Raw genomic sequence first — 15307 nt, forward strand, 5'->3', positions numbered from 1 at the left:
ACCTTAACCTCCTTCCACCTATCGCATTTCCAACGCCCCTCCCCCAAGTCCCTCCTCCCTACCTTTTATCTTAGCCTGCTTGGCACACCCTCCTCATTCCTGAAGAAGGGCTTATGCCCGAAACGTCGATTCTCCTGCTCCTTTGATGCTGCCTGACCTGCTGCGCTTTTCCAGCAACACATTTTTAAGCTCTGATACATCCAGTCATTAAATTGTAGAACAATGTAGCCCATCATGCTTCTGCTGACAAAGAGTCATCTAATTAGAACAGCACGATGGCTCAGTGGTTTGCACTGCTGCCTCACAGTATCAGAGACCTGGGTTTGATTCCAGCCTTGGGCGATGCTCTGTGTGGAGTTTGAACATTCTCCCTGTGTCTATGTGGGTTTACTCTGGGTGCTCTGGTTTCCTCCCACAGTCCAAAGATGTGCAGGTTCGGTGGATTAGCCATGAAAAATGCAAGGTTACAGGAATGGGGTGGGTCTGGGAGGTAAGCTTCAGGTGGGCCCACATTCCTGATGAAGAGTTTATGCCCGAAACGTTGACTCTCCTGCTCCTCGGATGCTGCCTGACCTGCTGTGCTTTACTGCACCACATTTTTTGACTGTTAATCCAGAGACCCAGATAATGTTCGGGGGGACCTGGGTTCAAAACCCACCACAGCAGTTGGTGGAATTTGCATTCACTAAAAATCCGCAATTGAGAATCTAATGATGACCATGAATCAGAAAAACTTATCTGGGTCACTCATGTCCTTCAGCGGAGGAAACTGCCATCCTGGTGTGGCTGATAGGTGACTCCAGACCCACAGCAATGTGGTTCACTCTTAACTGCCCTCTGAGCAATTAGGGATGGACAATAATTGCTTGTCTGGATTAGTGGTGCTGGAAGAGCACAGCAGTTCAGGCAGCATCCGAGTAGCTTCGAAATCGACGTTTCGGGCAAAAGCCCTCCATCAGGAATAAAGGCAGTGAGCCTGAAGCGTGGAGAGATAAGCTAGAGGAGGGTGGGGGTGGGGAGAAAGTAGCATAGAGTACAATGTGTAAGTGGGGGAGGGGATGAAGGTGATAGGTCAAGGAGGAGAGGGTGGAGTGGATAGGTGGAAAAGAAGATAGGCAGGTAGGACAAGTCCGGACAAGTCATGGTGACTATTACTGAGCTGGAATTCGAAGCTCCTTGGACGCTGCCTGAACTGCTGTGCTCTTCCAGCACCACTAATCCAGAATCTGGTTTCCAGCATCTGCAGTCATTGTTTTTACTGAATAATTGCTTGTCTGGTCAGTGATGCCTTTGTCCCATGAATGAATTTTTTTTAAAACCCAGTTATCAGCCAAATGAACCTTCACTGCACTCCCTGAATGGCGGCCATGTCCTCTCTTCGGTATGGAGACCAAAACTGCACACAATATTCCAGGTATGGTCTTACCAAGACCCTGTATAACTGCAGCAAGACAACCTTACTTCGGATCCTCTTCTAATGATAACCAACGTACCATCTGTCTTTCTCGTTACTTGCTGCACCTGTCTGTCTACTTTCATTGACACCCAGACCCCTTTTATCCCCATTTCCCAATAGATCACCAGTTAAATGAAATGCTTCTTCTCTGAATTTCACGCTGAAGAGTAGAACTTCATAACTAGCCACATTGTGCTATCTCTGCCATTTGTTGGCCCTGTCACTTGTCTAACTCACCTGGAAACTTCCTTGCATTCACCCCCCTCTCGCAATCCTGCTCAGTTTTGTGTCGGCAACAAACTTGTAAATGTTTCACTCAGTTCCCTCATCCGTTTATTTCGAGATCATGTATAGCTGGGACCCAAACGTACATCCCGTTGCAACACCCAGTACCCAGTATCAACCACATGCAAAAAGACCCAATTCTTCTCACTCTGCTTTCTGTCTGCGAGCCAATTCTCAAACCATGCCAAAATATCATCCCCAATCCTTTGTGTTGTCAACCCATTAATGTTTTTAATGTTCTGTTATCATATCTTTTATAATAGTTTCTAGTATTTTTCCTACTCCTGCTGTTCAGCTGATTGGTCTGTTTTTCTTGGAGTGAAGTTACACTACAATTAATGAAAACTGCTTCACAGTCAATAGCATTTTGGAAGATGACCACCAATACATCCAATAGTTCCAGGGTTACTTCTTTTAGTTGGCTGGGATGTAGATTCAGGATTAGTGGTGCTGGACGAGCACAGCAGTTCAGGCAGCATCCGAGGAGCAGTAAAATCAACGTTTCGGGCAAAAGCCCTTCATCAGGAATGGGATGTAGATTGTCAGGTTCTGGGGATTGAATTGAATTGAATTGAATTTATTGTCACGTGTACCGAGGCACAGTGAAAAACTTTGTCTTGCGAGCAATACAGGCAGATCACAGAGTTAAGTAGCATAGATAGTAAATAATAGGTAAACAGTGGTAAAAACAAAAACACAGGTACAGGCGAGTTTTAAGAGTTTGTGAGCCCATTCAGTATTCTAACAACAGTAGGGTAGAAACTGTTGTGAAACCGGCTGGTGCGTGTGTTCAGGCTTCTGTACCTTCTCCCCGATGGTCGAGGATGTAGCAAAACATTGCCAAGGTGGGATGGATCTTTGAGAATGCTGGCGGCCTTTCGTTGACAGCGGGCCTGGTAGATGGAGTCTATAGATGGGAGGTTGGCTTTTGTGATTGTCCGTGCTGAGTTCACCACTCTCTGTAACCATCTCCGATCTTGAATGATACAGTTGACATATCAGGTAGTAATACATCCAGACAGAATGCTCTTGATGGCACACCTATAAAGGTTGGCAGGGTATGCGCCATCACGCCAAATTTCCTCAGCTGCCTGAGAAAGAAGAGACGTTGTTGGGCCTTTGTAACCATTGTCCACCTTTAACCACATCAATTTCCTCAGAATTGTTTTCTTCCTAATACTGATAGCCTTCAGTTTTACTCCTCACTAGGCCCCTGGTTGCCTAACATTTCCAGGAGGTTACTCGTGTCCACTTTTGTGAAGTCAGAACCAAAGTATGTGTTCAATTATTCTGCAATTCCTTTGTTTCCCATTTTCCCCTCCACAGCTTCTTACTTTATCTTTATTAATCATCCTCTCGTCACACGTCCATCGAAGATTTTGCAGACAGTTTCTGCATTCACTGCAATCTTTATACATTTACCCCCTTGATCAAAATAGCTTTCTTTTTTTTTAGCATTTGCTGAACACTAAAATGCTGTCAGTCCTCAGGTTTGCTGCATTTTCTGGTAATTTTGTATGTTTCTTTGGATCTAATATTTTCTTTTTTCTGCCATGATTGAGTCATCTTTCCTCACTCATTTTTGTGTCAGACAGGAATGAACAATTGTTGTAAATTCACGCACACATTCTTTAAATCAAAACCACTGCTTGTCCACTGCCAATCTATCATTGCCAATTTGTGCTTCGTATCTTTGTACTTTACTTAGATTCAGGACTCTTTTTTCCCCAAATTGCTTCAAATCTAGTTACAGAGCAATCGATCATTGCAAACAGATCTACTTCATTTATTAAATCGTAGAATCACAGAGATATACAGCACAGAAATAGTCCAACTTGGTCCAACTTGTCCGTGGTGACCAGATATCCTAAATTAATCTAATCCCATGAGCCAGCATTTGGTCCATATCCCTCTAAACTTTCCCTCTTCACATCCCCATCCAGATGACTTTGAATATTGTCACCGTACCAGCCTCCATACTCCGATGTCCAGAGGTACTTGAAATCAGACAGCAGAGGCAGTAGCTGTGAAGGTTCATTGCTGGGTCAGACAGCAGTGTAGGATTCTTTCTCTGTTGATTCACTTCCTACCTGGTGGTCACTGCCTTTGTCTGCCTTCCTCCTTTTTTTAAAGAGCTGTTGTTCTGACATTTTTTTCCCCAAAGTTCCAAAACAAAGCAACAGCTTATAAAAGCTGATATGAAGTTAGGTGGACAGGTAGTACTGAGGAAGTGGGGAGGCTGCAGAAGGATATAGACAGTTTGGGAGAGTGGTCCAGGAAATGGCTGATGGAATTCAATGTGACCAAATGCGAGGTCTTGCACTTTGGCAAAAAGAATAAAAGCGTAGACTACTTTCTAAATGGTGAGAAAATTCGTAAAGCCAAAGTACAAAGGGATCTGGGAGTGCTAGTCGAGGATTCTCTAAAGGTCAACATGCAGGTTGAGTCCGTGATTAAGAAAGCGAATGCAATGTTGTCATTTATCTCAAGAGGGTTGGAATATAAAAACACCATTGTGCTACTAAGACTTTATAAAGCTCTGGTTAGGCCCCATTTGGAGTACTGTGTCCAGTTTTGGTCCCCACACCTCAGGAAGGACATACTGGCACTGGAGCGTGTCCAGTGGAGATTCACACGGATGATCCCTGGAATGGTAGGTCTAACATACGAGGAACGGCTGAGGATCCTGGGATTGTATTCATTGGAGTTTAGAAGATTAAGGGGAAATTTAATAGAAACGTACAAGATAATACATGGCTTGGAAAGGATGGACGCTAGAAAATTGTTTCCGTTAGGCGAGGAGACTAGGACCCGTGGACATAGCCTTAGAATTAGAGGGGGTCAATTCAGAACAGAAACATGGAGACACTTCTTCAGCCAGAGAGTGGTGAGCCTGTGGAATTCATTGCCGCAGAGTGCAGTGGAAGCCGGGATGCTAAATGTCTTCAAGGCAGAGATTGATAAATTCTTGATGTCACAAGGAATTAAGGGCTATGGGGAGAATGCAGGTAAGTGGAGTTGAAATGCCCATCAGCCATGATTGAATGGCGGAGTGGACTCGATGGGCCGAATGGCCTTACTTCCACTCTTATGTCTTACAGTCTTATGATCTTAAAACAGTAATTACTGCTCCGAGAATGTGAGGAAATCACCTCCAACCCTGAAAATACCTCAAAAAAGGTGCAGCTCTTAACAGCCACAATTTTTTCCTGACCTCTATCTTAGATTGCCATACAACCATTCTCTTTTATAATTTACTTCACAGATTTATTAACACTTAAACGAAAGCTTTGATTTGGTTAAAGAAATAATTTTCGGTAAACTTGCAACATTCCCAATTCAGGAAGACATTCAGTCCTAAATCTTATTTGTTTACTTGATTTTGCTTCAGAATGTCGTGTTGATGTATAATTTCATGTATATCATTGCTCAGAACAGGAAAAAATTGACAATTGTTGAAGTTAGTTCCTTTTTCTGCTGGACGTTTATCTCTTTAGTTAATTAAAAGTTAACAGAGAAACAAAAAGAATCAGAGCATCAGCAGTCCATTCGGCCCTTTGAGCCTGCCCACTATTCATTGTGAACATGGCTGATCATCAAACTCAGTCCTGCTTTCACCCTTTGATCCCTTTAGCCATAAGAACTGGATATAATTCCTTCTTGAAACAGTCAATGTTCTGGCCTGAGAAAGTTCCACAGGCTCACCACCATCTGGGTGAAGACATTTCTCCTCATCTAAGTCCTAAATGGCCCACCCTGTATCCTTACTGTGACATCTGGTTCAGAACTCCCTGGTTATTGCCTTCCTGTGTTTACCCTGGCTGGTCCTCTTCAAATTTGATAGATTTCTATGAGATTCCCCCCTTACTCCTCTGAAGTCCAATGAATATAGGCCTAATCCTGTTTCCACATGTCCATCCTGTCATCCTAGGAATCAGTCTGGTTCATTTAAAGAGTTACATAGATAAAGTTAAATATTAAACATTAAAAAGGTTATTAAAAATATCTTACCCAAGTAATTATTCCAAAATTCAGCCTGGAAAAGAAATTGAAAATTATATGGATACATATGTCACATGTATAAATAACTCAGATGCAGTTGTCAGAAATGATAACATTAAGTTTATGAACCAGAAACATTCTGCTGCATGTGAACTGTCCCATCATTTCCCAGGACAGTCTGAAAATTTAACGTATCCTAAATACTTCACAAAGAAGTGACCAGGCAATGAGCAGAAGTTGTCAGCAAGATTCATTTCAGTATTATGAGAATTAATTAGAGGAGCACTTGAAATGCTGTTGTGTATAAATCCTGGAAAAAAGGATAAGAATAGGTTGATACTTGGTGTCCAGTCCAGACTTGATGAGCCAAAACAAATCGATGTGATGGAAACATAATTAACAGTTAGGCTTGACAAGACTTTTGAGAACATAATTCTTTGAAAGTGGCATCACAGGTAGACAGGACAGTTAAGAAGGTGTTTAGCCTTCATTGCTCAGACCTTTGAATGTAGGAGTTGGGACATCATGTTGAGGTTGTACAGGATATTATTAAACTGGGACAGCACAGAAAAAGATTTTTTTTAGGATATTGCCTAGACTGGAAGGTTTGAGATATAAAAATACACTGGATAGGCTGGGATCGGCTGGGATAGACTGGGATAGGCTGGGATAGACTGGTACTTCTTTCACTGGAGCAAAGGAGGCTGAGGTGTGACCTTATAGAGATTTATGAAATTATGCAGGGCACTGATAAGGTAAATAGCCTTTTCCTGAAGGCGGGGAGTTCAAAACAAGGGGACATATGTTTAAGGTGGAGAGGAAAAAGATTTAAAAAGGACATAAGGGGCAACGTTTTTACAAAGTGAGTGTGTGGAAGGTACTGCCAGAGGAAGTGTTACAGTTACAATATTTTAAAAACCTTTGGATAAGTACATGAACAGGAAAGGTTTGGAGGGATATGGGCCAAGTGCAGGCAGGTGGAGCTAGTTTAGTTTGGGAATATGGTCAGCCTGGGCGGGTTGAATGGAAGGGTCTAGTTCCGTGCTGTATGACTCTATCACTGTATGACTATGACTCAGTATATGGATGTAGCATTTAGGGAATGGTCTCAGAAGTGCATGGAAGAGCTGATGATACAAGGGAAAGGTAGGCTTGAAGATTAGGGGCAATGGAGCTGATGGAGGTGTAGGGGCACAGGGAATGGGGGGGGATTGGGATGCGTAGACACCATGGGTTGGAAGGAGAGGAGGATTATGTGTCTGTGACAAGGATAGAAATTGCAGGAAAAGCTCAGCTGGTCTGGCAGCATCTGTAGAGAGGAATCAGAGATAACGTTTCTGGTTGGTGACTCTTCCTCAAAACAATAGGTGGGGATAGAGCTCAAAGAGAGAGAGGGGGATCTCTGTGGGCTCGATCCCCACTTATCGTTTACTCCTTACTCCCTCCCCACACCCTCTCTTCTGCATATAAATCCCCATTTTCTGAGCTACTATTGATTCTGAGGAAAGGTTACCAGACCCGAGACGTTAACTCTGATTTCTCTCCACAGATACTGCCAGACCTGCTGAGGTTTTGCAGCAATTTCTGTTTTTGTTTCAGATTTACAGCATCCGCAATTCTTTCAGTTTTTATTATGTATTTGAGAGTTGGAAGTTGGCTTGAGATCATCAAAGAAGTGAAACAGGAATGAAGATATTGAGAAAAACTCCTGCACCAATTCTCAACACTTATCTTAAACTCTGGTCACCATGAATGAATATTAGTGGAGTAATTTTAACAATAATATTTTAACACACAGGTTTTGCTTTGTATCATTTGTTACTGTTCACTCATGGTTCTGTAAACATTACCGTGGATTCTTTGTTTTCAAATATTTCCCGTGCTTCTTCAAAAGAGCATCTTTCCTCAATGCACTCTCTTTCTAAGTTATCTGGTTTCATTTCTTCAAAAACGCTGTTGGCTCGTTTCTGCCTCTGCAAGACATTGTTGGCATTTTGGCTTTGGAGAAAGACTGAAAGGAATGAAAAGGACATTAGGAGGTTAAACTGAATATCAGAGCACATTTGGGGTATTGCGTCCATTTCCCAGCACCCTACCCAGGAAGGACGTTAACACCCTGGAGTGTGTACGAAGGAGATTTCTTAGAATGATGCAAGGAATTAGATATTTTCGATACAAGGAAAGATTAGAAAATTGAGCTTATTCTCATTGGAACACAGAAGATTAAGTAATGACCTTATTGAAGTTTTCAAACGTTGTGAACAATTTTGACAGGGGAAAGAGGATATTCTGTTTCCACTAGTTAGTATTTCAGTAAGTAGGGGTCACAATGTCAAACTTGGCAGTGAGAGAATTCGGAGTGATTCTTTACTCAGAGTTGTTCGGATTTGGAATGTGCTGCCTGGGGAGAATGGGGGAGGGGGATTCCACAGGAGGTTCCAAAAGAGAGATGGATGTATATTTGAAAGTGATGAAGTTAGAGGGCTACGGAAATAGGGCTGGAGAGTGGGACTGGGACTGGCTGGGTAGGTCACTCAGGAACCAGTACAAACAGGGTGGTTGAATGGGAAAGGATCCATATTGGTTCATAGAGCGGGGTGAGACAACAGAGAATAATTAGCACAATCGTAAAGGTGATGTTACTCCCAGAAAGGACACTGGGTGTTCGAGATGAGTCTGTCCATCTGAAGAGGACAGATGGGCTAATACTCTGGTTAAGGAGTCTGCAACGGGAACAGTAATCCATTTTTTTTCCAAACCATTTCAGAGATAGCGGGTCCTGTTACACAGTTTCAATTGCATTTGTCCCTTTCATCTCCTGTATCTCTCTATGTATGTTTGTCAGTCTCTTCTGGATTTCTGAACCATCCATCTCTTCTATTACTGCTATACTTGTACATAGCTGTTATTTATTTAGTTTTGGTTTAGTAGCATTCCTAACAGTTTCTGTAACTCATGGATTTCAGCCCCAGGCTTGGATATAAATTAGGCCAATGCTGAGGGACTGCTGCGTTGTCAGAGGTGCCCTCTTTTGGATGACATGTTAAATTGTGATTGTCCTTTGAAAGATCCCATGACACTATTTAAAAAATAAGGGTCAGTGTTCAGGTTATCCTTTGTCCCTCAGTATAAATCAAACAGATGATCTTTTCGCTTGTCTCTCTTTGTAAACCCATGATTCCATGCATGATACCAGTGAGTATTCTGCTCGTGAGGTGATAATAAAGACGCCTTCTTTCTTTTCTCATTATTTCCTCATTCCCCAGGACATTCCATGTTGGCCCCAATGTTCCTAATGTCTGTCCTTCCCGTGCCCAGTTATTTCTTTTACCTTGATCCTGTATATGGCTTTGCCCTCAGTCAGGGCCTGCACCCAGGCACGTGGATTGCGTGGGTTTCCTCTTGGTGCTCTGGTCTCCTCTCACAATCCAAAAATGTGCAGGTTAGGTTAATTGGCTGTGCTAAATTGCCCATAGCGTTAGGTGCATTAGTCAGAGGTAAACGTAGGGAAATGGGTCAAGATGAGTTACTCTCCGGTGGGTGGGTATGGACTTGTTGGGCTGAAGGGCCTGTTTCAACACTGTAGGAAATCTAATCTAATCCAGTTTGATTCACAATGCTGCCTGAACAAGGCATCGGAAATCTACACCATGTCACACTCAGCCAACAGGGGACAGGAGCAGCTTCAATAGCTCCTTAGTGCATGTCCTTAGCATAGCGCAGTCTCAGAATGTTCTGTGAATTGATGTTGTTAAATTTAGTGAATTATCAAATAGGTTTTGAAGTTTTGTGCATCATATTATAGAGTTATAGAGTCATACAGCACGGAAACAGACCCTTCAGTCCAACCGGTCCAGGCCAACCTCGTTCCCAAACAAAACCAGCCCTGCCTGCCTGTGCTCGGCCCACATCCCTCCAAACCTTTCCTATTCATGAACTTATCCAAATGTCTTTTAAAAGTGGCAACTGTACCTGCATCCATTACTTTCAGTGGCAGTTCATTCCACACACGAACCACCCTCTGTGTAAAAAAAATTGCCCCTCCGGTCCTTTTAAATCTTTCCTGTCTCACTTTAAAAATATGCCCCTAGTTTTGACCTCCCCCACCCTGGGGAAAAGACACTTGTTATTCATTTTATCTATGCCTCTCATGATTTTATAAACCTCAACTCTCAACTCCTACACTCCAGTGAAAAATGTCCCAGTCTCTCCAGTCTGTTTTTATATCGGAAATCTTCAATTCCCATTGAAATGTAAACTTTTTATCTATCTCCAAATATGTTGCCACCGTGATGTATATTTCCTGCATTTTCTGTTGATACTGAGTGAAATGCTATTCTAGTGCAAAGTTAAATGTCACCTGTTAAGTGTCAATTGGGTTTGTAAACAAACAAGAAACGATATCAAAGGTACACTCCGTTGCTAAAATTATCAATTGTTCTTGGATGAACCTGCTGAATTATTGTCCATACAGTTTTTGAAATCCAGCCAAACATTCATTATGATTATAGCTGTCATAATGAAAAATGTCCCACTATGTTGTTTGAAACTGACTGGGTAGAATGGTCTCCCATTTCCATTTCAGAGCAAGGTGTCTGTCGGGATGGAAAGGAGCAGGTCCAGATATTAATATCAACTTTCAAAGACTGCTTTAACAGCCAGCAAAGTCAATTGATTTAAATCCTGGTACAAAATACGATAGCAGAGGCTGAGAGAACATTTTCTTATATTTTGTAATGCATTACAATCGTTTTGCTGATTAGAAAGTTACTGCACTGTATGGTGACAACTACACAAGACTGGTCAGTAAGAATCAACTTATCTTTAAAGGACAGATTCCTCTGACAAATCAGTGCATTAAAACACATTGACATTATAATACAGCATCAAATAGTGGCCTTTGAAGCAGCTCCTAGCTCCTATCTCCCCCAGTGTGGCCACGAACTCACAAAGCAAGTTGTGTTTTCTTCTGAGTTTACATAATCCAAGACAGCACAGGAAATAGTATGTGGGAGAAAATACATTTGCCTGTGGTCCTTACTATGAGAACCTTGCCCCAGAAATAGGACATGTATATTTTGTACTCAAGGTCTTTCCCATCCGTCAAAAGGTGAACGGAGAAGGTGGTGGGCCCGGAGAGGCAGAGGGAAATAGTGATTTTCAGGAAATGAGAACAAGGTTCATCAGTTTGTCTCTCTGATGGGAGGCAAACATCTGCTTCATGGAAGGGGCTTCAATTTAATCAGCATTTCCATTCGGCCGTGAGTTAGAAAGATAGTTACAGTGGAGCAAATAAAGATGGCAACAGCCTCATGAGATTTACGACATGAGAAATATAGGGCCAAAGGACAAACAATCCAAAGATTATAAAATCCAAATTTACTAAATGGGAAAGTTAGAACATTTGCATCAGTGGAAGCGGTCACGATGCTGTTGTTAAATTCTTTATTAGCTCACAATATCCTTTCCAGAAGGAAATCTGTCTGGTCTCAGTCTATGTGTGTCTCCAGTTTGTTAACAAAATGGTTAATCCATAATGTCCCTCTGAAGTGGCTTACAAAACTATTTTGCTTTGGTCGTCAATGACCACTTCCATCGAGAAGGACAAGAGCAGCAGATCCATGGGAACACCACCCCCTGCAAGTTCCCTTCCAAGCCACTCACCATCCTGACTTGGAAATATATCACTGTTCCTGCTCTGTCACTGGGTTAAAATCCTAGAATCCCCTCCCTAGGAACATTGTGGCTTTTCCTACACTAAACGAACTGCAGCGCTTTGAAGAGGCAGCTTACCACCACCTTCCCAAGGGCACAAGGGATTGGTGATAACTGCTGGCCTATCCAGCCATGCCCACCTCACATCACTGCCAAAAAATAAAGTTGTATTGAACAGTGGCAACAGATTAACTTCAGCTTTGTCACTTACAACCAACATCTACAAATATGCCACTCTCCCAAGACTCTGGCACACTGAGTTCTAATCCATCACAAGTTTATTCTGTACAGTCCAGAACCAATGCTTGCTATCTAAGAATTTGGGGTGGGCAGTTAGGACTGAGATGGGGAGAAATGCCTTTACCCAGAGAGTGAGGAGCCTGTGGAATTCACTACTACAGAAAGCAGTTTAGGCCAAAACATTGAATGTTTTCAAGGAGTTAGATCTGGTTCTTAAGGATAGAGGGATCAAAAATTGGAGAACAAAAACAGGATAATCAGCTCTGACTGTATTGAACAGTGGAGCAGGCTTGAAGGGCTGAATGGCCTACTCCTGCTCCTATGTTCGCTGTCTTTATGTTTCTAATCTGTAACTGTCGCATCCCACCCTTCATTGCAGAATCACGCTGTTCTAATGTAGTCCCCTGTTGAGGAGAAAATAATTTAGGAAATGGTGGATTAGAAAGCATGTAGTACCCTAGATCAGCAAGTATTGTGAAAGGTTTTAAAACAAAAATCCTTCCGGAAAATCCTGAAGTCTATGTTGCTTTTGATTGAATTTTAATTTCCACTAAAGAAGTCAATTGAAAATATACATACCTTCGCCATGACTGAACTTGAAGAGCCCGAGAAGACTAACAATTAATAACAACTCAATTTCTGCCATTATTGTCTGTTTGGAAATAGAAATTCAATGGATGAACTAATTGAAGGAAAGGAGCCCTCAGTTGTTCAATGATTAGCCACAGAGTCCATGTACTGGACGATGTTTTGTTGACAGTATGACCTACTCAATGACCGAGGTCAAATCCAGATCTCCTGACAGCTATGCTCAAACTTAGAAAATTCAACATGCTATCTCAGGGAGCAACCTCAGCCTCAAGATTTGGCAAATTATTGGCTTGCTTTGACACCTTTCAACCATTGTTTGTCTTTATGTAGAATTAGAACTATCTATGAAATTATAACAGACAGAACTCTCTGTTTACAAAGCTAATCGGGCATTTGTTAAATCAATGTAAAGATGCCAGTTTTATTCGACTCTTTATTAACGAAAACTCAAATACTTCTGCCTCATCTACACATCACTCCCCTTGCTACAAATAAAATATTTTAACCACTTGCTCTTAGATTAACTCCAAAATTTGGAAAACAGTTACGATTAGATTCCCTACAGTGTGGAAACAGGCCGTTCAGCCCAACATGTCCACACCAACCTTCCAAAGAGTAACCCACCCAGACCCATTTCCCTCTGACTAATGCACCTAACACTATTTGCAATTCAGCATGGCCAATCTACCCTAACCTGCACACCATTGGACTGTGGGAGGAAACCAGAGCACCCAGAGGAAAACCACACAGACATGGGGAGAATGTGCAAACTCCACACAGGCAGTCGCCCGAGGCTGGAATCGAACCTGGGACCCTGGTGCTATGAAGCATTAGTGTGAACCACTGAGCCACCATGCCACCCATTTATGACCTGACGCTCGTGAAATGTTGAAACATGAATGTAATGTATGTTGATTTAATGGAGATGTTCAAACTGTTCTGGGGCTTTACTTCACTTCAATGGAGAAACTATTTTCATTGGCAGGAAGGTCAGTAACCAGACAGACAGACACACAGACAGACACACACACCTATGGGTCAAGTATTGGTATTTTTAGTGGTACAGACTTGATGCGCCAAAGGGTCACTATTGCAATGTATGGATCTGTGAATCTAATTAACTCATTAGGCAAATACTTGAAAAAGGAAATTGTGCAGGGGATCGGGGGAATGGGGAAAGAACAGGGGATGAGGAAAGAACGGGGGTGGGGGGGGATGGGGAAGTAACAAAGAGGATTGATGAGGGCAGAGTGGTAGATGTGATCTATATGGACTTCAGTAAGGTGTTCGACAAGGTTCCCCATGGGAGACTGATTAGCAAGGTTAGATCTCATGGAATACAGGGGGAACTAGCCATTTGGATACAGAACTGGCTCAAAGGTAGAAGACCACACCAAAGGTGGTGGTGGTGGAGGGTTGTTTTTCAGACTGGAGGGCTGTGACCAGTGGAGTACCACAAGGATCGGTCCTGGGTCATCTACTTTTTGTCATTTACGTAAATGATTTGGATGTGAGCATAAGTGGTACAGTTAGTAAGTTTGCAGATGACACCAAAATTGGAGGCCACATTTGCTTACCTTCCCCCACCCTCCCCTCTGACCTACATCCACACTCCCATTCACCTATTGTACTCTTTGCTACCTTCTTCCAGCCCCACCAGCCCCCCACACCATTCCTCCCCCATTTATCTCTCCATCCTGGAGTCTCCCTGCCTCCATTCCTCTTGAAGGGCTTTTGCCTGAAACTTTGATTTTTCCTGCTCCTCAGATGCTGCCTGACCTGCTGTGCTTTTCCAGCACCACTCTGATCTAAACTCTGGTTTCCAGCATAGAACATAGAACATAGAACATAGAACAATACAGCGCAGTACAGGCCCTTCGGCCCTCGATGTTGCGCCGATCAAAGCCCACCTAACCTACACTAACCCACTATCCTCCATATACCTATCCAATGCCCGCTTAAATACCCATAAAGAGGGAGAGTCCACTACTGCTACTGGCAGGGCATTCCATGATCTTACGACTCGCTGAGTGAAGAACCTACCCCTAACATCAGTCCTATATCTACCCCCCCTTAATTTAAAGCTATGCCCCCTTGTAATAGCTGACTCCATACGCGGAAAAAGGTTCTCACTGTCAACCCTATCTAACCCCCTAATCATCTTGTACACCTCTATCAAATCACCCCTAAACCTTCTTTTCTCCAAAGAAAACAACCCCAAGTGCCTCAGCCTTTCCTCATAGGATCTTCCTACCATACCAGGCAACATCCTGGTAAACCTCCTCTGCACCCGTTCCAGTGCCTCCACATCCTTCCTATAGTATGGCGACCAAAACTGCACACAATATTCCAGAAGCGGCCGCACCAGAGTCTTATACAACTGCAGCATGACCTCAGGACTCCGGAACTCAATTCCTCTACCAATAAAAGCCAGTACGCCATATGCCTTCTTCACTGCACTATTTACCTGGGTGGCAACTTTCAGAGATCTGTGTACATGGACACCAAGATCCCTCTGCTCTTCCACACTACCAAGTAGTCTACCATTAGCCCAGTAATCCATCTTTTTATTACTCTTACCAAAGTGAATCACTTCACACTTAGCTACATTGAACTCCATTTGCCACCTTTCTGCCCAGCTCTGCAGCTTCTCTATATCCCGCTGTAACCTGCCATATCCTTCCTCACTGTCTACAACTCCTCCGACTTTCGTATCATCCGCAAACTTGCTCACCCAACCTTCTAACCCTTCCTCCAGGTCATTTATAAAAATGACAAACAGCAATGGTCCCAAAACAGATCCTTGCGGAACACCACTAGTGACGGCACTCCAAGATGAATCTTTGCCATCAACTACTACCCTCTGTCTTCTTCCAGAGAGCCAATTCCTAATCCAAACCTCCAACTCACCCTCAATGCCATATCTCTGTATTTTCTGCAGTAGCCTACCATGGGGGACCTTATCAAACGCCTTACTAAAATCCATATATACTACATCTACCGCTTTCCCCTCATCTA

General features: G+C 42.9%; 1 protein-coding gene across 1 annotated transcript in view; it reads right to left on the bottom strand.

The window, feature by feature from the left end:
- Nucleotides 1-12409, bottom strand: part of LOC140496085 (coagulation factor IX-like) — a 35365-nt gene extending 22956 nt beyond the window's left edge. The window contains exons 1-3 of the mRNA XM_072595619.1: nucleotides 12278-12409; nucleotides 7594-7754; nucleotides 5753-5777 (exon numbers count right to left, since the gene is read on the bottom strand). Coding sequence (XP_072451720.1) covers nucleotides 5753-5777; nucleotides 7594-7754; nucleotides 12278-12344 — 253 coding nt within the window. The 5' untranslated portion in view covers nucleotides 12345-12409. The remainder of the gene's footprint in view (nucleotides 1-5752; nucleotides 5778-7593; nucleotides 7755-12277) is intronic.
- Nucleotides 12410-15307: the final 2898 nt, after the last annotated feature.

Source organism: Chiloscyllium punctatum, chromosome 25, assembly GCF_047496795.1.
Source record: "Chiloscyllium punctatum isolate Juve2018m chromosome 25, sChiPun1.3, whole genome shotgun sequence".
NCBI lineage: Eukaryota > Metazoa > Chordata > Chondrichthyes > Orectolobiformes > Hemiscylliidae > Chiloscyllium > Chiloscyllium punctatum.